We start from the raw sequence: 26,249 nt of genomic DNA on the forward strand, positions 1-26,249 counted from the left end.
ATTAAATTCCTGTTTGCTCTCTATGGATCCCATTCAGGATTTTAAAGACTTTTTGCTTCTAAGCATGTCCCTGAACAAGCTGAAAACTTACCTTTTCTTAGTTTATGTTTGTATGGGACACTGTTACTAATATTTTATTATTTTAACTGCTTTGATCCATCTTAAATCTTCCTTTTTTGTAGTAAACAGAATTATTGATAGTATAGAAAGAAACAAAAACATGTATCTTGTTATTTAACTTTTTGTGTTATGCTGACCTCTGCAAGAAATCATGTTAAGAGTTTTCAAAAGAGTTAACTTTTTTTCTCAAGTGATAGCATCCAATAGACTAGAAAGTATACTTTGGATTATTTTCCTTGAAATATACTTTGCCCTGTGCACCAGGAAGTTCACTCACTCTGTTTTGGTTTTACCCACTCATTGCCTCATAAAATCTTTCTAAAGTTTATCCCCACTAGCTTAACATTCCTTTACCCACTAAAACTTTAAAATCTTGGGGATTTCAAATGTACTATCTTCCACAACATTTCTGAAAAACCAAACAGACTCCTGTACAAAACCCTGAAAACTCTGCTTTCTGACTTTAAGCCAGTTCCCAATTCTGATAAAAATTTGGTTACTCTCTGCTTATTAATAATGTTAGCAACAAGGAAAATAAGGCTCAGGCATAGCCAGTTTTAAACGTTTTTATTTTTATCAATACAAAGTATACAAACTAATTTTCAAGGGGATAATTTTTGTTCTAAGATACATTCACATTTAGCAAGATTTTATCTTAAAGATAAAAGCTAGCAAATATGCCATCTTTACATCTTTCACTTTCCAACTACAGGTTTACAATGTCATTAAAGTCATCATTTTTTTATAATCAGATATACAATCTGTGCTTATTAAAAGCTATATGATACCATAAACACTGTACACAGTAATAACCTGAGCTGCTTTAGTAAAGATGTTGTAGAAGAAAGCTTACTTATGCTCACAGATATCATGATGACATCTCCTGATAAGCTTTTAAGAAATATTTGTCATATCATATGATTTCAAAAGATAGGGAGACAGTTAATATAATTTTAAAAGAAGATACTTTCATTTCCTAGATTTTAGCATTGTACATTTTACCTTATCACAAAAGTAAGAAAAAGATTTTAAACTAATAAAAATAACATATACCACTTATAGTAAGTAAAATGTCTCATCAAAGTGAGTTTGAATCTAAGTAGTAAAGAAATTGCATTTATCTGCTTTGTTGGTATTTAAATTCTTGAAAAAAGCCTTTGCTTTATTGCAGAATTAGCACTTTAAGAAAATACTGACAGTAATAACACTATCAAAATGTATACAAATGGCAGCTATGTAATTTGTATGTTTAAGAAGTTAACTATATCCATTTCTCAATTTAATCACCTGATGAACTACCTCCAATATCAATATTAAGGAGGTCTTTAATTTTATCATACAATACCAAGACCAAGGCACCCCCTGTACCACGAAGGATGTTGGAGAAGGCACCACGAAAAAATGCACCAATTCCTTCCTGTTGGTATATCTTCATAAAACAGTCTAAAGTTCCTTTATATTGCCGTTCAGCCTCACCACTCTATATAAAGACAAACAGTTTGCCATTATCTTAGTATCTTGTATCATAAGACAGATTTTATATAGCACCAGGGATAGATTAAAATTAATACTGTGTTGAATAAGTATGTTGAGTTAACAGTCATATATTGAATACTGGATGGCCAAATATTAGGCTTAATAGATTTTAAAAGATGGCATCACATAACATGATTTTATCATTTCACCACACTGTAATTAAGTGAGAAATCAATAGCAAAAAAAAAAAAAACCAAAAACTGCCGGGAGCCAGCGTGAGGAATCCCACCCGTGACAAGGTCATGTGGCAGAGATCTGATGGGCAAGGTCAAGTCAGATCTCAGGTTTTCCCCTGGTATTTCCTGAGCATGTACCCCAAAAAACCAAAGTCTGCTGGCCTTTGTACTCTGCTTTTTCACTCTTCTGACACACTCTGGAAAAAGTCAACTCAGAGCCTTAGTCTTCTGCATTTGAAAGGGTGTTTCAATCCAAAAACCCCTCTTATGGCTTTCTAGCCTCCCTGCAGGACTCGTACAGCTGCACATGTGATTGTTTGAGGCCTCCCGACTGCAGGAGGCACAGGAAGCTTAAAACATCCTAGGAATGTAGGGGCTTCCGAGGAGTCAAAATCATTAGAATAGGACTGATTAAAGGTTTCATTTGTTGAGCCAATATTTGCTGCCAAATTTTCATATCTTTTATTTGTAGAGATAGTTGGTATATAGAAAAACAGGTAGTAGACCTGGTATTAGCAACATTAGATCTTTGAGTTAAGTACTTTCTTTGTTATAATCCCACTGCACATTTGTTCTACAGGAATGTAACTTTATTTAGTACTTTGAGGGTGATGCAGAGTAAAGAAAAAACACCTCTAGGGAAAAGGAGTATTCCGGCTGATAGACAATTATCCAGGAAGAAAGCCATAAAAATGTTAACAGGCCTCTTGGCCAGAAGATAATGTAAACCACCTGAGACCTTTTGTATACGGGAGGGTATGCAAAAAGAAAGCCTGGTCTCAATGAGGGTCAGGACTGCTGCGCCTGCATAACTCTGCATATTCCATTATTTCTTTATGTACAACTTGGGGTATATAAGCTGATTTTGAAAATAAAGTTTTTGGAGTCTTGCACCGATGCTGGGCTTCCCCATGTCGTTCTTTTCTCCCCTTATTCGGCTGAATTCCCATCTGGAGCTGGGAGTCTCACCACGTCTACTTACTTGCCCTGGCTGCTAAGATCCACGCAAAAGGGAGCCTAAGGCGGGGCACCCTTCGATATTCAAGTGGGCGCCGGTGGCCTAACCTCTTGAGGTGCAAACCTCTTGTCTCGAGGTTTTATTGGTTTTCCCCGTAAACCAAGTTATTCAGCATCTTTTTCTCTACCTAAATTTCCTACTATACTATTTCTTCCTAATCGAATCTTATGTTTCTATATTAATAAATAAATAAGTTTCTCCTCGCCTACGCCATTCACACTTCGAATTACCCTGGATCCACCGGGGCTGGACCCCGGGAAAAAAAAAAAACTAGAAATATATTGCATTTGGGTGTTAAGAAAAACATATCTTAGAAAATTTGTAAAACTTACTTATAACCATAAAATGCCTCATATAAATTTGTAAGATGTAGCCTGAGTGGTAACTTGAACCACCAGAAAAAAAGGGAATAATGCAACAGAAAGAATAAAAAACAAAAACTTATTTGAAATACTTTGACCAATGTGTAGAAACACTGTTTCAGGAAAAACAAGAAATGGCTCTTAAATTATTAGAAGTAGCAAAGGTAACATCACTGCAGATGATCCAGAGATTAAGAGAGAGCAACATGATACTATGAACACTTTTATGACAATTATTTTGAAAACTCAGAATAAATAAATTCCTTAAAAGTGTAATTTACCAACAGAATAGGAAAAAACACTGGAATACTACTAAATTTGTTACATAAATTCAATCAGTTGTTGAAACTCTCATAAATTAGAAAACCACATATCCAGATGGCTTTATATGTGAGTTCTACTAAATATTATTTAGTTCCAATCTCACAGAAACTATTCCAAAAAAGAGAAAAAGTGGGAAGACTCCCCAACATATTTTGTAACAATTGAGTAGGCCTGATACCAAAGTTAGACTAGGATAATACAAGAAGGAAAAAAAAATGTCAAGCTTATGTTAGAGAAACAACAGATACAAAAATCCTGAACAATCCAGCAAATCAAACCTAGCAAAGGGTACAAAATATAATACACCATGACCAAGCTGGATTGATCCCAGGCATATAAAGTTGGTTTAGCTATGGAAAATAGATTAATGTAATACATATATTAATACATGAAAAGAGAAAATAATATGATCATCCCAATATAGAAAAAAAAATGACCACCATTCATGATTAAAAATTACTGTAATCCAAAACACAAAGGATTAATCATAACATAATAAAGGATAACTGAAAAATTCACAGCTAATTATTAAACTTTGTAACACTGAAGGCACTTCCTGTAAGACAAGGAACAAAACAAGGTTGCCAGTTATTACTTCTTTAATATAACACTGAATCAGAGGTCTCAACCAGTACAGAAAGGCAAGAAAAGGAAAAAAAGGCATAAGAATTGATAAGAAAGGGGGGAAAATGTGGTATATTTGCAGATATATCACTGTGTAAAAAAAAAAAAACTTCAAAAGGTATACATACTGATAAGTGTTTGTAATAAGGCTTAACAAAGTTGTGGGATATAAAATCAAAAAGCAAAATTTAAAGAAGACCGTCACGAATTATGTCCTCACAGAATTCATATATTAAAGACCTCACCCCAGAACCTCAGACTGTGACTATATTTGGATAAAGTCTTTATAAAGATAATTAAGGTTAAATGAACTCATTAGAGTGGTCCCTTACCCAAAATGATCATCTTTATAAGAAGAGAAACAAAAAGGACCATCAGAAGACACAGGGAGAAAGCCATCTACAAGCCAAGGAGAGAGGCCTTCAGAAGACACCAACCCTGCTAGACTGTTAGAAAATAAATCTGTTATTTAAGCCACCCAGTCTTTGGTACTTTGTTATGGCAGTGGTACTATGTTTTATATATATAACAATGTACACGTATATATAAAAATCCACACCCACAATTTTTTTATGAATTATTTTGACAGTAAGTTGCAGCTATAGTTGTCCTTTAAACATTTCAGTGTGAATTTTCTAAGAATAAGTATATTGCCCTACATGCCCAAAGTAGTTATCAAAATCAGACAATTTAACATTGATACCGAACCATCTACCTAACTCAGTCTATTTACAAATTAATTTTCTATTTTCAAAAGTTTTTCAATTAAACCAGAGCTAGACATAGATTAAGAGGAAACAGATATAAAAGAAACAACTTTAAGGATAGTCCATATGAAGCAACAGGTTAAACAGGTTAGATATGCTTTACCCTTTCAAGGAGATCCAACTAGTCCATCTTAAAGGAAATCAGTCCTTAATATTTATTGGAAGGACTGATGCTGAAGCTGAAACTCCAATACTTTGGCCACCTGATGCGAAAAACTGACTCACTGGAAAAGACCCTGATGCCGGGAAAGATTGAAGGTGGGAGAAGGGGACAACAGAGGATGAGATGGTTGGATGGCATCAACAACTCAATGGACATGAGTTTGAGTAAACTCCAGGAGTTGACGATGGACAGGGAGGCCTGGCGTGCTGCAGTCCATGGGGTTGCAAATAGTCGGACACGACTGAGCGACTGAACTGACTGATGGTCACTTTCATGTGGCCCAGTGGGTTCTTTCAAGACCATTCTGTAGAGGATAATGAGGACAATGAGAGTAACTACACCTCACAGTATTAGTTTGAGAATAAATGAGTTAAAGTGTAAAATACTGAGGACAGTTTTGCCACATAATAAACATAGCTTTGCTGGCCTCATTATTTTCACTTGCCCTCATGAAACCTATCATATATGGGTTATACTGAAATACTTTTTAAGCCATACCTTTAGGTATGTTTTTTTCCCCTCTGCTGAGAATGTTCTCTCACTATCTTGAGAAAAAGCCTATTTTCTGAGATTCAGCTCTTTAAGAGGCCATCTCTGATCACTTTTAAGCACTGGAGTACCCCTCCCCTACTGCATTCCTGGAACTTATGCACATTTCTATTTAAACCATTAATAGTATGCTTTCAGTAGTATGCTATGAGTTTGGGTGCAGGTTCTGCCTTATTTTATTCGTATCACTGAAAGTGTTAGTCACTCTTGTGCCCACCTCTTTACGATTCCATGGACTGCAGCCCACCAGGGATTTTCCAGGCAAGGATACTGGATTGGTTTGCCATTTTCTTCTCCAGGGGATGTTCCTGACCCAGGGATCAAACCGGGGTCTCCTGCACTGCAGGCAGATTCTTTACTGACTGAGCTACCAGGAAGCCCATTTGTGTCACTAGAGCTTGGTGAATAGTCACTCAATTATTTGCTAAATGAATGAATATAATAAGTATCAACAATGGAGATCAATAGTATCAAAATTTTGGTCGGGGGATTTACATTTAGAATATACATCATTATAAATATATTTTCCTCCTTGGAGTTAAAATTATTTACTTTTACTAAAATATACTACAACAAATGATTACATATGTCAGTGGCCTGTGACTGGGCTTATTCTACTTAATCTAATATTCAGTTAAGACAGACACATTCTCATCTAATCCCTGCCATGCTCCTCCACTCTCCAAACAGTAATATACACTACAGGAGAGAAAGACAATGCTGTTCAGATAGCAGACATGGAAGAAACTTTGCTGGATGATGACTGACTGCTTATGACAGGAAACAAAACCAAACATACCATGGATTTATTTTAGTAATAAAACAAAGGGCCTATGTCTTTTAGTCAAAATGTCTCTAAATTACACCCAAATATCAGAGATACTAGAAAACTCAATTAAGCTTACAAATAATATAAAATACCTGCATCATCATACGTCTTCTAACTGTGTCAAAGGGATAAGAAAGTATTCCAGAGCACGTAGTCACAACTTGAGCAATGAAAAAGGAGACAAGAAAAGGTGTCTCCTTTGGTTTTGGTAATAAGCCCTAGAAAAGAAAAATTATCAAGTAACCATCTAAATTTCCAAAATACCTTAAATTATTAAGTCAAAGGAAAATTCATACATATATATATATGAAAGAGGGCTCAATTATATTTAAAATGCAATAAAAAATAGTTGGATTTGGTATGGAAAGATTAAAATAATAGCAGGAGATCAGTAAGAAAGGTAAACCCCACACATGGCTATATTTTTAAAGTTTATTTGAAAAAGAATAGTATATCTGCAATTATAGGAGATCTGTTATTAATAGCACCGAAAACGAGAGGAGATGGCAACCAGTAACCAAAAATGTTCTTCCATTGTTCTTCCTCATAGAGTTGGAAAGGATGAAAGAATGCCTGTTACTATTGACCGATGACATCTGATAAGCTTTAAAGCTCTAAGCTAGGGAAGAAACATTTCTAAATTTTACAACTACTACAGCTTAGAGAAAAGCAGAGGGAGAGTAAACATAAGTTTTTCTGTGATTAAATAAACGTATATAATATCCTGTAATTTCCATTAATCTATCTGTCTAAAAAATATACTACAAACTAAAAGCACTATGTCCAGACTGCAATAAAAATGACATTCAACTATATTTGTACTGAACAGGGAGAGGAGAGATAATATATGACACCATCATAAAATTTCCCTCAAGTTTTAACCTTAATAGTAAATAATACTGATATTAATTTCCTTGCTTCTTTTTAGAAGCATTATGATATAGTGATTAAGAACATGGGATCTGTGCTTGCCACATAAATTACCTGGCCATTTCTAGGTTATTTATTTTTAAAATGGGATATATTAAAAGCTCTCACAGTGTTTGGATGCAAAGTCCTTAACAAGGTTCTTGAAACTAAGTAATAGATCAAAAACTGGCAGCCATTATTACGATCTCTCTGTTTCCTACCTTACGGAAGCACTACTAACATCTGAACTGAAAAGGCAAATTGGAGAACCTGGAGAACAATACAAAATTTAATAGTACCCAACAGATCACTGAGCTATAGTAGCATATTTATCACATTTAACTATTATGCCTTGCCTTTTTCCAATGATGGCAGTAAACTGATAATATGCATGTAAAAAAAGTGATAACAAAATGAATGTAAAATTAGAAAATAACTGTCAGAAGATGCCTGCCTATATACCAAATATTCAATTATGGTATAAATCTAATTAGCATGTTTTCTATTTGAGTCTTCCACAGAATGCTATAATGTCTCTTATGTCATCATTTATTTTGATTTCTATAATTAAAGTAAACATACTTGCTGAACATATTACTAATTAGAACAACAAAAAGAAACTATTTAACATATACTAAAGTACCAAATTACCTTAACTGTGTCATAAGCTCCAAAATAAGAAGCTCGGTACACAATGATGCCTTGAACTGAAACACCAAACCCTTGGTATAAACCAACAATTCCATCTGATTTTGCTATTTTCATAATACAGTCACCTAAACCCTTGAACTGTCGCTCTTCAGGACCTAAAATACAGCCATTTAAAATTTATTAGCAACATTATAATCAGATAAACACTTTAATCAGAGTAAATTAATTAAACATTTTACAGATTTAAATTACCTGGTACTAACACTTAGAAATCTTTCTAACAAACAAGGCACAAATCAAAACCTTCCCATTCATTTAAAAATAATTAAGATGTCAAGTAGTACCAAGATACTTTAACGGCAAATATTAATATCTTATATAAGTAATCTAATTCAAGCAATCTGATTCGCTTAAAACATTTCAATAAAATTACCATTCAATAAAGCTACTAGTTAGCATTCAGAAAATACTTAGGCATTAAAAACGTCTACAACTTGCTTTAGTTGAAGAGCAAAAAGACAGATTTTTAAAAAGGAAAGGCTAAAAACTAGTAACTTTAAGGATTATTAGTATTTTAGATGAGGTGTCATATTTTTCTAGTTTGATGGATTTTGTTTTTATTTTCCCTTGACCTAGAAATCTTTGATGATATTTTACAATTATATATAGAATACAATGTTTCAAAATAAGGTTCTTCCAATTTTGAGAGAAAACAAAACTATAGAATTGAAATTAAACCAGAATGCGTGTTATTTTCACTTTCTTAACAAGAAAATCTGGACTGCCAGCTAAACATGACAGATAAAACTCCTCATCTTTGTCCAAACTGTCATCCCTTCTGAGGCCTTTTCTCTGATCATTTATCTAAAATTGACATCATCCTCTTCTCCTAAATTTTTTTTCCTGGCATTTATTGCCAAGTGACAGTAGATTTTAGTCATTTTTTCCTTTTTTAATTACTACAACCTCCACTAGACTGTAAGGTACATGAACCATGAGCTCCATGATTAATATGGTGTATCTCAAGCAGGACCCACTTTACTGGAGGCACCCAATAATACTTGTTGAATGAATCTCTGCTTCCTTGAGAAATTCTATTAAAATAATAATAAGGGAAAAACAGCACTGGTGCTGTCCTAACCTCTGAGCCCAAGAAGCTGCTGCTAATGGCTGGAACTGACGACTGTTGCACCTCTGCCAGGGGCTGCCCCGGAACCTTGGGCAACTTTGCCAGGGCCACTTCTGATGCCATTTCCAAGACCTACAGTTATCTTACTCCTGGTCTCTGGAAAGAGACGTTGTTCACCAAGTCTCTGTATCAGGACTTCTCTGACCATCTCGTAAGACTCTTACTAGAGTTTCCATGCAGAGGACCCAGCCTCCACATAGTCACCATATAGTTTTATATGAGAAAACTATAATGAATGAAGCCAGAAAAACAAGAAAAAAAGTCATATACAGAAGGTTCAGCAGTAAGAAAATGATTTCTTAAGAGCAGTATTAGAAACTAGACTCCAGAGTAATGCTTTCAAAATTGTGAAAGAAAATGATTTTAATTCCAGAATTTTACATATGGCCAAATATTTGTGAAACAGACATTTTCAGATAGCCAAGATCTCAGTTTATCTCCTATCCAGCCTCCTTAGAAAGCTATCAAAGAATATATCTACCAAAACAAGGGTATGAAGAAACACAGAAAGATGTGATAAATAAGTAAGGACAGAGGAAAAGGGAATCTAGGGTGAGAGTTATACATGTAACCTAGAAAGGGGCCACAGTCAAGACAGGTAAATAAGTGCATGAAGGAATTTAGGGGATGGCTCTCTAAATAACAAAATGAGAAACAAACCAGAAGTTAAAGTGCTCTTTGTGGCTTACTTTTATGTTACTATAGTGTTGGCCTTCCTTTCCCTAGTTTAAAAGAAAAGAAAAAAAGTAGTAATCTTTAGGCTCTATGGACTTTACCATTTGGTTGAGAATAAAATTTTTAGGCTGAATGCAACACTACTGTTAAAAGCATAACTATAATAAATAACACAGTGTTCAAAACCACAAAGAAGGAAGAGTTAGCGTTTCTAACAATCCCGTACCTTTTCCAATATCAGCACCTAATCGGGTTCGGGCAAAATCTAGTGGGTAAACTACACATAAGGATGTTGCCCCAGCAGCTCCACCAGAAGCCAGGTTTGCCAAAAACCACCTCCAGAACTGAAACATATTAATTAAAAAGTAGTTATTAAACTATAGATTTTGATTTTAAAAAATCTTTTATTTTTATAAGGTTAAAGAGCCAGATTTACAAGATGCTTTTACAAAATAAACATCTAAAATAAATAAGCATATATTATCATCCAAAATACTTCCCTCCATGTCCATGCAGTCTTTGTTTCCTACCAGGCAGCCTAGCAGATACAGGCTAGATGCTGATACATTGAAATTCCAAGATATTTTAATATCCTCCAGCAAAAGCAGCCCAGATTAGCACAAGAAGCCACATAAGATACTCCACTCTTAGACTGTATAAAGCTTTTTATTAATAATATATTCTTTTATTACTAAAATGTTAGGTATCTGTGGAGGCCTCAATTGTTCCCTTTCTTGGTGGCAGGGGAGAGGGACAGTAATATATCATAATGCCACAATGTCACTTTGTAGTTTTAGTAAAAATAAATTTAAACAGGTCAAAAATATAGACTATGTTCAAATGCCAAATGTAAATTGGCAGAAATCAATTATAATGTGGCTGAGTGGCATGGAAGACCTTACTGATCTACTACTTCACAAGGGCTGTTGAGGTTCTTTTTGATGAACATTTGAAATGTGCTCTGCTTAGGTCCAGTAAACTGCTTTTCACCATCTAGTGCTCAAGAAAAAGAAAGGAATATTTGAACTGGAGTTCTTACAGAAAACCTAGGGTATAAGACCACTGTAACCAACCTAGTCAAGTTCAGTGTCTTGCTTCCCTGACATCTTTTTTTTTTTAAATTTAGTTTTAGTTGGAGGATAATTGCTGTGCTGGCCTCTGCTGCACAACAACACACATCAGCTACAAGTAAACACACATCCCTTCCTTCTTGTGGTTCTTATTTCCAACAATAATTTTAAGTCTCCCATGCTTTGGAACTCTCAATTTTCTCCTGGCCTGAAATGCCCTTTCCACCTTTTAAATTTTCTTCCTATCTCTTATAAACAAAAAGTTATTGATTTATGCTCTAATTCAAATTCTATTTTTTTTTCATGAATTCTCTGATCTCCAGCTCATTCAGAACTATATGTAATCATACCCTCTTCCTATAAATACTTCTTCTCTCAGAGAATTAAAGGTAAATCATGTGATCAATATGTAAAATGTATCAACATGTTCCAGATTCTCCTTTTTTAAAACCAGTATTTACAATCAATTACTTTCAATTTATAATTATTTGTGTACCTGTCTTGTTTTACTTTCTACAGGCTATGAATTTCTTCAGGCCAGAATTATTTTTATTTTTACTTACTGAGATATATTTACCCACTGTTCAGTTCACCCATATATTCAAATCAATGAATTATTAGCATATCAGAGTTCTGCAACCTTTATCAGTTTCATCACTCCAAAAGAAACTTTGTACCCATCAGCAGTCACTCCATACCTTTCCCATCTCCCTGAACCCAACATAACCATTAAGCAACTTTCTGTCTCCATAGGTCTGCCAATTCTAGACATTCCCTATGCATGAAACAAGCAGTCTTTTGTGACTGGCTTCTTTCACATAACCTGTTTGTGAGGTTTATCCATGGTGTAGCATGTGTAGCACGTGTTAGCACTTCATTCCTTTTTATGACAAATAGTATTTTACTGACATCACATTTTATTTATCCATATCAGTTGCATGGACATTTAGGTTGTCTACATTTTTTGAGGCCTGAATTCTTAATTCGTTTGTTTATTTCACAAAGCAAGTCATGGGGCTTTGTCCAGAGTAAGAGTAATGCATTCAATAAATATTTGTTTAATGAAGGGTACTTGGACTCCCACAGTGCCTTTTGACGTGAAACTTTTAAGTTCTACTGTACAGATAGCCATGTTTCATAATCACATAGAGAAAATGAGACCAGAAGGTAGCTAATCTATAGTTTGGAAGATGATATGTAACCTGGCAGAAAAAGAGGAGCTAGGCCACAGTTTAAATGTTATAAATGTGAATCTAGAAATTCTAGGCCAGTTAGTAGTAGGGACAGAAAAGGAAAAAACATTAAATAATGTTTTTAGGTTTCAGTTTACTTTGAGACTGTTGAAGGCTACAGATACTTTTCCAATAAAAATTTCACATATATAAACACAGTTTTTTTGGTAAAAGTTTAAGTTATTCCTCAAGTTTGCATGGATCTCAGGTAAAGAACCCCCCCACCACTTGAAAGGTTAGTAGGAATCACTATGGCATTAACAGTGAACTTAAAAGAAATAAAATGTTGGAAAGTAAAAAAGATGGGCAATAATGAGAAAATGCAGAGCAAATAGATACACACAAAAAACCAGATCATTACAGACAGAGACAGACTAAATGACCTGGGAGACAAAGATAAAGAGTATATAGTTTGATCCCTACAGCTGCCTGTGGTTCAAATTTCACTGCAGTAAATATGTCTTTTTCTTGAAGTAATTTCTCTGCTTCTTACAAGCAAACAGGCCAAATCGCTAAATAGGCTATGCAGCACAAAGATTTATAAGTGCATCTTAAGTTCAATTTAACATTCTATTTCCTTCCTAGATAAGAGAAAGAAAACAGATCCATAACTTTCTGGGTGAATGTATAATTTACATAATTTACTATTCAAACAGGGGCCTGTCTGATAGCGAAAGTGAGGCCAATAAGAAAGCAATGCAGGCAGGCACAAAATGTATAAATAGTATGGCCAAACTACTAGGCGAAGGAAGGCAGGGAAGGTTAAGGAGCATGGAAGGAGGGAAGGAGACAGGAAGACTCTATGCTGAACGATAATTCTGCAAGTGTTTCTGTAACAGATAAAGTCTGTTCCGCCACAATTAAGCTTGAAAATAGAACAGACCCAGAAGTTGTTTTTTAAGTTTGTGATTTCAGATATTACTATACTGTAAAAGAGGGCTTCCCAGGTGGTGCAGTGGTAAAGAATCTGCCTGCCAATGTAGGAGATGAAAGAGATGTGGGTTCAGTCCCGGGTCGGGAAGATCCCCTGAAGTAGGCAATGGCAACCCACTCCAGTATTCTTGCCTGGAAAATCCCATGGACAGAGGAGCCTGGTGGGTTACTGTCTACAGGGTAGCAAAGAGTCGGACACAGCTGAGCACCACCACCAAACTATAAATGGAGAGGAAGTGAAAGGAATCAGGAAAGGAGAATAAGAGAGTTTAGAGGAAAATAATCCTATTCATTTTCAACTGTTGACAAATAGATGATAAACTGCCTCCAAGCACAAATACCTGGGACCAAAGTTCCTTCTAACAGTTTGTGTGGGCATGGAAGAGAGGAGGAAGCTCTAGTCTTTGATGAGGGTTGTGCTGGTATCTGCTTAGGAGCAGCAGAGACATATGTTATGCCCAGGTTCAGCTAACACTCATCTAGTTCAGTCACCTCAGCTGAAAGAGGAGTAAGAGTATGGTAGAAAGAACTGAATTTGAGAATTAGAAAGACATGAACAAATGACTAGGGCAAATGCTTTAAGCTCTGTCTTGTTTTCCTTATCTGTACATTTGGGGTAAAAATAACTACCTCAAAGGGCAAGGTAAAAGTTCAGTGATAAGAGTATATAGTAGGCATACATCTCCCTACCATGGTTATTTTTTAAAAACTTTTTACTCTGACATAATAGCAGACTCACATGCATCCTAATACATATGAAGTCTTTAAACTTTTCAAGCAATTTTCCAATGGCAACCCACTCCAGTACTCTTGCCTGGAAAATCCCATGGACGGAGGAGCCTGGTAGGCTGCAGTCCACAGGGTCGCACAGAGTCGGACACGACTGAAGCAACTTAGCAGCAGTAGCATAATTATGTGTGTGCATGCTCAGTGGTTTCAGTCGTGTTGGACTCTTTATGACCCTATGGATTGCATGTAACCTGCCATCCTCTGCCCATGGGACTCTCTAGGCAAGAATACTGGAGTGGGTAGCCATGCTCTTCCAGGGGATCTTCCCGAACCAGGGATCAAACCCGAGTCTCCTGTGACTCCTGCATTGCAGGAGGATTCTTTGTCCACTGAGCTCAGGGAAGCCCAGCATAACTACAGTAGAGGAAACTAACATTGACGGAAATCTACCTTATTCAGATTTCACAAGTTTTACACACTCATCTGTGTGTGTATTTAGTTCTATGCCATTTTATCAATGTGCAGATTCATATGACCACCAATTATCACAGTAGACAGATCCATGATAAAGATCCTCCATTTATGGACCTCTTTATAGCCACCTCCCTCTCTCCTGGTAAATGGTAAATAAATGAAACCAGCAAGCAAATATTTTTTGAGATTGGTATCTTTTCAGTTAGCATTCAAAGTTGCTGTTTATATCATGTTTGTTCTTTTTTAAAACTGTACGGTAAAACTTACTGTTTAGGCATTTTAAGTGTATAATTTAGTGGCATTAAGGACAACACTGTATAAACATTATTACTATTTCCAGAACTTTTCATTATGCTAAACATAAACTCTGTACCTATTAAAGAATCTCCCTCCCTCATACCCCTGGCAACCTCTATTCTACTTTCTGTCTCTATGAATTTGCCTTTACTAGATCCCAAGAGGATCATACAATACTTGTTTTATCAAAACATGTTTCTCTTTATTGCTGAGTGACCTTCTATGGTGTGATGTACGACAGTTTAAGCATTCACCTGGGACATCTGGGTTATTCCCAAATTTTTGTCTATTATGAAACAATCTTCTATGAACATTGTATACTTTGCTTTTTTGTGAACAGAGGTTTCTCTGGGATAAATGCCCAAGAGTTGGACTGTATGATAAGCATATGTTTAGTTTGTAAGAAACTGTCATACTCTCTTGAAAGCGGCAAGATCATTTTACATTCCCACCAGCAGTGTAAATTCAGCTTTTCTGAATCCTTGCCAACAGCTAGCACTGTCACCAGTGCAGCCATCCCGAGAAGCATGCAGAGATATTTATTGTGGTAGACCAACTACTTTTAAATCACATACACTGTACTTCCCTGGTGGCTCAGATGGTAAAACGTCTATCTACAATGTGGGAGACCCGGGTTCGATTCCTGGGTCGGGAAGATCCCCTGGAGAAGGAAATGGCAATCCACTCCAGTACTATTGCCTGGAAAACCCCATGGACAGAGGAGCCTGGCAGGCTACAGTACATGGGATCACAAAGAGTCGGACACGACTGAGTGACTTCACTTCACTTCACATTGTACTTGTTTTTTCTATCTTCTATGTTTCTTTGAGAACCAGGTAAGAAACCCAAAATACTGTATTTTCATTTTCAGGTTTTTTTTTTTTTCACTTTTCTTAGGGCAAGAACAGAAATAGGAGAAAATTTTGATGTCTAAGGGCAGAAATAGAAGGGTCATTAGTAGCGAAATTTAACAAATAATATATATTTAAACATTACATATTACTTTGACTGAATATCTTTACATTCTAAATAAGACCGCATGTTCTTTCTTTTTTATTGTTCTTTTCTTATCTTTTGGCCACACCTTGCAGCATGTGGGATCTTAGTTTCCCAACCAGGGACTGAACCTGTGCCCCCTGCATTGGAAGCATGGAGTCTTAACCACTGGACCACCAGGAAAGTGCTAGCATATTCTTTAGAAGCATACTAAAAATGTTTTTACCTCAAGCTCTACTGATTTGAAATTTATTACAGAGTTTTAACAGAGATCAGAGTTAACTGAAACTTTTAGAGCCATGTTATTTACACTGTTAGGGACAGATGTTAGTAACATAAATTTTCTAGTTAATTCTGGAGTTAATTGCTCCATCTGGCTTAGTTTTACAGGAATTATCTTTTGGGGGAAATAGGGTGGAAAATGTTCAGTAAAGGGCTAACTCGGCAGGCTTGTGTTGCCCAAACCCTGCACATACTGAGAAGATCTCCCTCTTTGACCAGACTCAAAGGTTCCATTGAGGTAACTTTCTGAGCCCGTGGAATATCCTATCTAGTAAGACTGTCTTTATATGCCAGAAGTTTTGGCAACACCAGATAGTTTATACTAACATTGATTTATGGTGAACAGCCCTTTGTATACTTGGGGCTTTGGGCTAAACTATATCAATTTGACCTTTTGAGTGGGTGGCAGCCGTAGCTGGAGACTGAGTAGCTGAGTCTATTATACATGCCTATGAAACTGACTTCCCTCCCACAAAGACCTGAGCACCACGGCTCAAGTGAGCAACCTTATTTGGCAGTATTTATGTTGTCTCACATTATTGCTGGGAGAGCTAAGTGCTGTCCAGCTGAGTCTACTAGGAGAGGACACCTAGAAGCTTGCACCTAGTTTCTCTTAGATTTTGTCCTATGTGCTTTTTCCCTTTGTTGATTTTAATCTACATCTTTCTGCTGTAAACCAGGAGTATAATAGCTTTTCTGAGTTCTCTGAGGCCTAGTGAATCACTGAACATGAAGACAGTCTTGGGGACTCTCTGATACAAGTCTGTAGTCAAAAGAAGTTCCAACTATTACAAGTTCCAACTAAAGATCCCTTAGTTATTAAATCTGTGTTAAGAGGTTTATAGAAACTTGTAAAAGTTAATATAATTCTAAATTTGCATATGTAATTTCTATGACTTAATAATATTATAATATGCTAACAGTTATTAATGTTCTAACTATTATTTTTTCAACTACTTGAGCACCTCCTCCCCAAATAAAACTCCACAGGTTTTTTAATGGATAAAGATGTTGTACATATACAAAGGAGAATAACAGCTATAAAAAAAGAATGAAATAACACCATTTGCAGAACATGGATGTAACCAGAGATTATCACAGTAAGTGAAGTAAATCAGAAAGAAATATGGTATCACTTATATGTGAAATCTAAAATATAAAAGAAATGGATCTATCTACAAAACAGAAGTAGACTCACAGACATAGAGAACAGACTTGTGGTTGCTAAGGGGTATGGTGGGGTGAGGGAGGGAAGGAGGGGGGCGTTGGGTTAGCAGAAATAAAATACTATATATATGATGGATAAACAAGGTTCTACTGTATAGCATAGGAAACTATATTCAATATCCTATGATAAACCATACTGGAAAAATATATTAAAAAAGAATGTATACATACATGTCTAACTGCCTCACTTTGCTATACAACTCCAATACTCTGGCCACCTCATGAGAAGAGTTGACTCATTGGAAAAGACTCTGATGCTGGGAGGGATTGGGGGCAGGAGAAGGGGACGACAGAGGATGAGATGGCTGGATGGCATCATTGATGGACATGAGTTTGAGTGAACTCCAGAAGTTAGTGATAGACAGGGAGGACTGGTGCACTGCAATTCATGGGGTCGCAAAGAGTCGGACACGACTGAGTGACTGGACTGAATTCAACTGCCTCACTTTGCTATACAGTAGAAATTAACACAATACTGTAAATCAACCATGCTCTAATTGGAAAAAAATACCTCAGGTAAGACAAATTCAACTACTTCTTAGAAAATTTTAGAGATATTAAAATATAATTACCTGCTTTTTCCAAAAACAGAACTACCATATGATCCAGCAATTCCACTCCTGGGTATATGTCCAAAAAATACAAAAACACAACTCAAAAAGATACAGGCACTCTAATGTTCATAGCAGCATTATTTGTAACTGCCAAGGCTGTAAAGGTATATAATCAATTCAAGTGTCCAACAACACATGAATGGATAAAGAAGATGTGATATAAACAATGGAATATTACTGAGCTATAAAAAAGCATGAAAATTTGCCATTTGCAGCACATGGACAGACTCTGAGGGTATTACGCTAAATGAAGTAAGTCAGAAAAAGATATATATTTCATGATATCACTTCTATGTGGAATCTATAAAATACAACAAAGTAGTGAATAAAACAAATAAGCAGCAGATTCACAGATACACAAAACAAACTGTGGTTACCAGTGAGAAAAGGGCGGGGTGGGGGGCAGATAGGGGTGTGGGGGAAAGGGTTATTATGGGATAATTTGAATCACATATGTGAAACTTTTAAAAACTGTAAAGCACTATATAATTTAAAGAATCTTTCATTCAATTAAAAATAATAAAAAATAATTACCTGTTTTTCTTTATTAACTCCAGACATGAACAGTTGTTTGTATTTGTCTTTGAAAGCAAAGTTTAGAGCTTGTGTTGGAAAATACCGGATAACATTTGCCAAATTGCCACGCCAATAACTGAGGAAACCTACAAAAGAAAACATACTAAATATAAACTTGTATTATTATTAAATAATTGGCATAGTTTTAACAAATTTAGCTGTCTGAACTACCTAACACTTACATCTTTTCTCATGAGAAAAAAAAGAAATTTACATGTGTCTCCAACTGAAGAAAAAAAGGCAGTGTTACCTCCAAGCACTCCATTTCAATATTGTTAATTTCCAATAAGAAGCCTTGACTACCTAAAAACCTATGGAAAGCATTACCAGGTGAATATAGGTCTCTTCACTAATAGAAAAACAGAGCTTACTAGTACTCAGAAGTTTAGTCTCATTCCAAATCATAAAATACAGTTCCTATGGTGACAAGTCTGTTGGAACAAAACTGTATTGGATATATACTCCTGAGAATGAGATAAGAGTCTTATCTTTATATTTTATAACCTAGCCAAATAAAAGGAATTCACAATTCAAGGCAGTTTCCAGAGGCCTGACGAAGAGACAGGAGGAAACTTTCAAGATTAATAATCTTCCCAATTCAAATCTCCATGGACTGAATGACCAAACTTTATAATTCAGTCACTGTGTTACCTGATAATTCAGAGCTGCCTTTATAATCCTCAGCTGCCCCAGAATACAACAGGCGATCCCCTCTAGGACCCATAGTTGTTTTTACAGATGGTTGAACCCTGCTACTCTTAATAAGATAGCTCTAGTCCCAGCTTCGGAGAAGACAATGGCACCCCACTCCAGTACTCTTGCCTGGAAAATCCCATGGACACAGGAGCCTGGTAGGCTGCAGTCCATGGGATTGCTAAGAGTCGGCACGACTGAGGGACTTCCCTTTCACTTTTCACTTTCATGCACTGGAGAAGGAAATGGCAACCCACTCCAGTACTCTTGCCTGGAGAATCCCAGGGACAGAGGAGCCTAGTGGGCTGCTGTCTATGGGGTCACACAGAGTTAGACATGACTGAAGCACCTTAGCAGCAGCAGCAGCAGTCCCAGCTTGGAGAAAAGAATACCCATAAACAGTCTCCTAAAGATAAAAATTTGAATGAAGATAATCTCAGTTGACTGGGCCCAGTGCTCAGAAACTGAAAGTTAGATCAGATAAATACACAGAGAGAAAGATATTTATTTATTAAATAAATAAGTATACTTTGTGGGAAGTAAAATTGAGTATTAGTGAATCCCAAGGTGAATGTAAAGCAGTCGCATAGAGACAATTAAGATGTATATTAATGGCCAAGAAATAATCTTTTCAGTCCTCACAACCGATTCAGTTACTTGGCATTCAGTTGCAGGCATAAATTACTAGGGCATTTAACATGTAATGATAACAGCTACAACTTCCTGAGCACTTAATGTATACCAGGCACCGGCAAAGGCTGTACTTGTACATTTAATTTAATCATCACACTAAGGTTATGATATCTGTTCTCTTATAGTACCCATTTCACACATGCACAAACTGAAACTTTTATAAATTTAAAAACCATAATCAGGATTTAGAATCAAGTTTTCTGTCTGTCTCCAAAGCTCTACTGCAGCTTTGGGTTTCTGGAGAAGCAAATCCTATAAAAGTTTGGAAATTATGAAAGGATAGTAAATAAATAAAAGTCTATTTTTTAAAAACTGCAAAATGATTATTGTAAAAATTTTTGAGGCAATATTAACAAAACAATACTAATTTCTAGAAACTGCTTTTTATTCACTTAATCCTCATAATCACCCATGAGGCAGGTAATATTAATCTCTCCATTTTATATATGAAGAAATGCATTAAAAACAACCTCTTAGGCATAGAAAAGTTAAATAACTTGCCCAGTGTCACGTAGGTCAGAAAACTGTACACCTGTAATTTAAACTCAAGCAATCTGGCTCAATAATTCAGTCCCTTAACTACAATACTTTCCTTAATCATGCAAATATCTTTTGTACCTAAGAAAAGTCAAGAAGTTTTCTTTAATGGAAGCAAAATAAAAATCTTAAAACATTAGAAGTGTAAGCAAATTATAAAAGAATATTGCTTGCTAGTTACAGCCACATTGAATTCCTGAGGGAGATTGATGAATCTAATTTTCAGAGGTATTTTTAGTGATTTCTAAGTTCTTCACAGTTAACATTTAACAACATAGTTAAGCATTTGTACTTTCTGCAGACTTGTGGAAGAGAAACACTGAAAGTAAAATATGACTGTAAATAATACTGAAGAATAAGATTTTTATTATCTACACCTGTTACAGTAACACACTAACAGATTACTGGCAGAGGATGGAGTCGATCTTAAAAGTAAAAAAAAGAACATACTGGCTGGAGAATTGCCAATGCAGTCAAATGGGATTTAAGTTAAAAATCATCATTTGTTTTTTTAAAAAATCAAACTAATAAACTGAGCTTAAAAAGTGTTGTGTGTCAAAAATGTATTGCAATTCACATTTTATACATGGCTCTTATTTATTAATAGTCATTTTGGAAATGGTCGATTTAGATGGTATTAAGATATTACAGGTTTCAGATTGTGAGCTGTTATATAATTATGATTATGAAAAGTGTGAAAGTGTTCATTTCTCTGTTGTCTCTGACTCTTTGTAATCCCACAGACTGTAGCCTACAAGGTTCCTCTGTCCATGGAATTCTCCATGGAGAACACTGGAGTGGGTAACCACTCCCTTCTCCCAGGGATCTTCGGGACTCAGGGATCAAATCTGGGTCTCCCACACTGCAGGTAGGTTCTCTACTGTCTGAGCCACCAGGGAAGTCCAATTATGATTATAGTACTGAATTAATATCTATTTCACAAAAGAGTGTCACAAATGAGTAGTAAAAAGCTTTTAACTTTGGCTAACGTATTGAATATAAATAGAAAATTCTGATGACAGACATCTGCAACTTAACAGGAGACCATGACAGAGTGCCAGATTTATGACTGAAGTCGTTTGGTATCACTGATAGAATGTATTCCTTTTAGCAAAACTGTATTTGCATGAAACAACCTAGAGGATTCAACAAAACAACTGTCAATATCTCAATGAAATTCTAGAAACAAATAAATCTCTAGAAGAACAACAGGAAAACTGGCAGCTTTTAATAAGTTATGTCTGAAAAAGTATTTCTCTCACACACAAAATACTATTGCATGGCTACTACTGATTCGTAGATTCCCTGAAGCTACAGGTATCAGGTTAAAAACCCTTCCTTTAGCGTTTTTCCACATATCATGCTGCAAAACCTTACTCTTATTCCCTTTTTTCCAACTCACTGATGTACCATGCTTTTAGGAGTACCAATGTCCTTAGTAAGAGTACAAAGAGGAGGAACTTCAAAGTGGAATTCTGAATGCATTTTCTATAGAAATATAATTTTGGGAGGCTAGGTTTCAGCATTTTGTTAACCTATACTCTAGGTATACTATATACCATGTAGGTTCTTTAGATAGATTACAAAAATCTACTTTATATGTAAAAAAAATTTATCCCAAGTACATTCATTTACTCAGATATGCAGATGACACCACCCTTATGGCAGAAAGTGAAGAGGAACTAAAAAGCCTCTTGATGAAAGTGAAAGAGGAGAGTGAAAAAGTTGGCTTAAAGCTCAACATTCAGAAAACAAAGATCATGGCATCTGGTCCCATTACTTCATGGGAAATAGATGGGGAAACAGTGGAAACAGTGTCAGACTTTATTTTTTGGGGCTCCAAAATCACTGCAGATGGTGACTGCAGCCATGAAATTAAAATACTCTTACTCCTTGGAAGATACTCTTACTCCTTGGAAGGAAAGTTATGACCAACCTAGATAGCATATTCAAAAGCAGAGACATTACTTTGTCAACAAAGGTCCATCTAGTCAAGGCTATGGTTTTTCCTGTGGTCATGTATGGATGTGAGAGTTGGACTGTGAAGAAAGCTGAGTGCCGAAGAGTTAATGCTTTTGAACTGTGGTGTTGGAGAAGACTCTTGAGAATCCCTTGGACTGCAAGGAGATCCAACCAGTCCATTCTAAAGGAGATCAGCCCTGGGTGTTCTTTGGAAGGAATGATGCTAAAGCTGAAACTCCAGTACTTTGGCCACCTCATGCTAAGAGCTGACTCACTGGAAAAGACTCTAATGCTGGGAGGGATTGGGGGCAGGAGAAGGGGACAACAGAGGATGAGATGGCTGGATGGCATCACCAACTCGATGGACATGAGTTTGAGTGAACTCTGGGAGTTGGTGATGGACAGGGAGGCCTGGCGTGCTGCGATTCATGGGGTTGCAAAGAGTCGGACACGACTGAGTGACTGAACTGGATTGAACTGACATTCAATTACAATTGACGATGAGGAATGAACATTTGTAAATTCAAGAATGTATTCACAATGATTAAAGAGTTAAAATTTATTAAGCACCAACCATGCAATAGACACAAGGTTGAATATTTTACAGCATTATCTTTTCCTAACTTTTAATTTGATATTAGAGTATAGCTGATTAACAATGTAGTGATAGTTTTAGGTGGACAGCAAAGGGAGTCAGCTACACACATTTATGTATCCATTTCTACCCCAAACTCCCCTCCTAACGAGGCTGTCACATAGAGACAGAGTTCCCTGTGCTATAAGGTCCTTGTTGGTTATCCATTTTAAATATAGCAGTGTTTACAAGTCCATCCCAAACTCCCTAACTATGCCTTCCCCCTATCCTCTGCCCCTGGCAACTACAGGTTCATTCTCTAAGTCTGCGAATCTATATCTGTTTTGTCAGTAAGTTCATTTGTATAAATTCTTTTTAGATTCTGCATATAAGGGATATCATATGGTTTTTCTCCTCTGTCTGACCGACTTCACTCATTATGACACGTCTAGGTCCATCAATGATCCTGCAAATGGCATTATTTTCTTTTTAATGGCTGAGTAATATTTCATTGTATATATGTATCACATCTTCCTCCATTCCTCTGTTGATGGACATTTAGTCTGCTTCCATGTCTTGGATGCTGTAAACAGTACTGCAATGAACAGTGGGGTGCATGTGTCCTTTCAGACCATGTTATTTATTTTTTCATTGCACTGGGTTTTCATTACTGTATACGCACTTTCTCTAGTTGTGGCGAGTGGGGGCTACCCTTCATTGCAGGGCAGGCTTCTGACTGTGGTAGGTTCGCTTGTTGCGGCGCACTGGCTCTAGGCTTCAGCAGTTGTGGCAGGCGGGCTCAGCAGTTGCGGTGCATGGGCTTTGTTGCTCTGCGGCATGTGCAATCTTCCCAAACCCAGGGATCAAACTCATGTCCCCTGCAGTGGCAGACAGATTCTCATCCGCTGACCATCAGGGAAGTCCCAGATCATTCTTTTCTCCAGATATATGTCCAGGAGTGGGATTTCAGGGCCATATGGTGGCTCTATTTTTAGAGGAAACTATTCTCCACAGTGCTGTACGAATGTACATTCCCACCAAGAGTGTAGGAGTGTACCCTATTCTCCACACTCTCTCCAGCATTTACTATTTGTGGTCTGTTTTATTACAGGGATTATCCTGTTTAACCAAAACTACCATATGAGGTAGGTAATAAAATTATTGGGCTTCCCTGGTAGCTCAGACGGTAAAGAATCCACCTGCAATGCAGGAGACCTGGGTTCGATCCCTGAGTTGGGAAGATCCCTTGAATAGGGAACAGCTACCCACTCCAGTATTCTGGAATGGAGAATTCCATGGACAGAAGAGCCTAGTGGGCTACTGTCCACGGGGTCACAAAGAGTTGGACATGACTGAGCAACTTTCACAAACATACAATATTATTATAACCAGCACAGAACTGAGGAAATTGAAATTGAGAGAGGTTAAATTAAAATTGTCCAAGGTTACAAGATAAGGGAAAGACTGGGATTTAATTCCAGATCTTTCTACATCTATCTGACTACAGATCTAGAACTATTACATCTCTATTGCCTCTAGGTAAAAATCCACTTTGAATAAAAACAGTAGTATATTTTGATCAGAATATAACAAAGGAAAAGCAAGAGTGAAGCAAATAGAGTAGTATTTCATTTTCTAGTCATGCAGATTAAAGGACAGTTTCCAAATATATAATCAAAAAATTGATACAGAAAAACATGGGGATTGTGGTATATTTCTCCTCTAACAGCAGAACATCTAAGGTGTGTTGCCTTTTTTTTTTTTTTTTACTTAATTGCTTAGTAAAAATAATCTCTTCAAAATTTAAAGATGATAAAAAAAACCTCCTTGGAACTTAATTCTGAGAAAGTAATTAAGAATTAATATAAAACTTATGGGAAAATGGGGAAAAGTTACCAGGTCAGTTACTGGTCAACTTACAAATCAAGAATGGAAATGCTAGGCATGTTTGGGTATACAGTTGACCTTTGAACAATGTGAGAGTTAGGGGCGCTCATGACCCATGCAGTCAAAAGTCCAAGTATAACGTGTAGTCTGCCTTTCCTCTATGTAGCTTCTCCATATCCACGATTCTGCAACCATGAAGTCAACCAACTGGGGATCATGTAGTACTATAGTATTCACTACTGAAAATAAAATCCACACAATTCAAACCCATGGTGCTCAAGGGTCAAGTGTATGTATATTCTAGACTTGTACACTCCAACATACTTAGACAGTCTGCCTATTAGTTAAAAAAAATACAATCAATGATTCTCAAATATGTACATACTTAAAAAAGCAAATTATATACCTTTGCCACTACACCACCCTGTTATGTGCATCTGTAAAACATATCCAAAAGAGAAATTGAAGAATGAGATAAAGATTCTTCATTTACACAATACTGTAAATCAACTATACTCAATAACTATACAAAAAAAAAAGGATTCTTCATTTAAAAACCTTTTATGTGGTACCAAGTACACAGCAGGGGCTTCTCTGGTGGCTCATATGGTAAAGAATCTGCCTGCAATGCAGGAGACCCAGGTTTGATCCCTGGGTTGGGAAGATCCCCTGGAGAGGGGAATGGCAACTCACTCCAGTATTCTTGGCTGGAGAATCCCATGCACAGAGTAGCCTAGCAGGCTACAGTCCATGTGGTCGTAAAGAGTGAGAGAGGACTGAACGACTAACACACACACACACAGAGCAGACCTGCTATGGCGAGCACTAGGAGTACAGCTCTTGGTCTTATGGAACTTACATTACAAAGACAGACAATGAAGAAATAAATATGTTAGGTGTCCAGAAAAAAAAAAAAGTAATATGCAGATGCAGAAAGAGGAAGGACTATTTAGATAGGGTGGTTGGGACAAACCTTAAGATATTAGGACACAAATGAGCATTTATTTTACTAGTTAAAACACAGTACTTTCAAATATCTTGCTAATTATGATGTTTTCATACTATCATCTGCTATTATCTCAAGGCGCCCTTAGAATGAGGTTCATCCTTAAAAATAATGTGAATCTATATTTCAAATAGTCTTCTTGACAATTTCAAATATTCAAATAGTCTTATCTCTATAAATCCATTTAACGGAGCCAACATAAACTATATTTATTATACAATAATTGAGCAAGGGCTCCAGTCATCCCTTTTCCCCTGTGTTACCCTTACTCTTTTCAGGATGCCTTAGTGTCCTGTGATATATAACTGACATTTGGCCAATCATAGGTACCAAAGCCAAGGCATTTAATAAACATCAGTAAAGTTTATTTTCCTATTTTATTTACATAAAGCATACACCTAATATTTTCTTTTAATACCCCAAAATATCATCTTCAAGATTTAAAAACCTCACTGCTTTAGCATTCAGAAAAATATGTTTGGGAAAGTTCATATTAAAAATAGCTGATGAACTCATCGCCAGAAATACCTGAAAGAGAAAAGAGTTCTGGTGGGCTCTTAAAAACTGAGACTTAT

At 36.3% G+C, this 26,249-nt stretch overlaps 1 protein-coding gene across 1 annotated transcript in view; it reads right to left on the bottom strand.

The window, feature by feature from the left end:
- Positions 1 to 1,253: 1,253 nt before the first annotated feature.
- The window catches only part of SLC25A31 (solute carrier family 25 member 31), a 29,195-nt gene continuing 4,199 nt past the window's right edge, over positions 1,254 to 26,249 (bottom strand). The window contains exons 2-6 of the mRNA XM_040250532.1: positions 18,281 to 18,408; positions 10,119 to 10,236; positions 8,029 to 8,183; positions 6,561 to 6,686; positions 1,254 to 1,600 (exon numbers count right to left, since the gene is read on the bottom strand). Of these exons, the coding sequence (XP_040106466.1) occupies positions 1,400 to 1,600; positions 6,561 to 6,686; positions 8,029 to 8,183; positions 10,119 to 10,236; positions 18,281 to 18,408 (728 nt within the window). The 3' untranslated portion in view covers positions 1,254 to 1,399. The remainder of the gene's footprint in view (positions 1,601 to 6,560; positions 6,687 to 8,028; positions 8,184 to 10,118; positions 10,237 to 18,280; positions 18,409 to 26,249) is intronic.

Source organism: Oryx dammah, unplaced genomic scaffold (assembly GCF_014754425.2).
Source record: "Oryx dammah isolate SB20612 unplaced genomic scaffold, SCBI_Odam_1.1 HiC_scaffold_12, whole genome shotgun sequence".
NCBI classification, from domain to species: Eukaryota; Metazoa; Chordata; class Mammalia; order Artiodactyla; family Bovidae; genus Oryx; species Oryx dammah.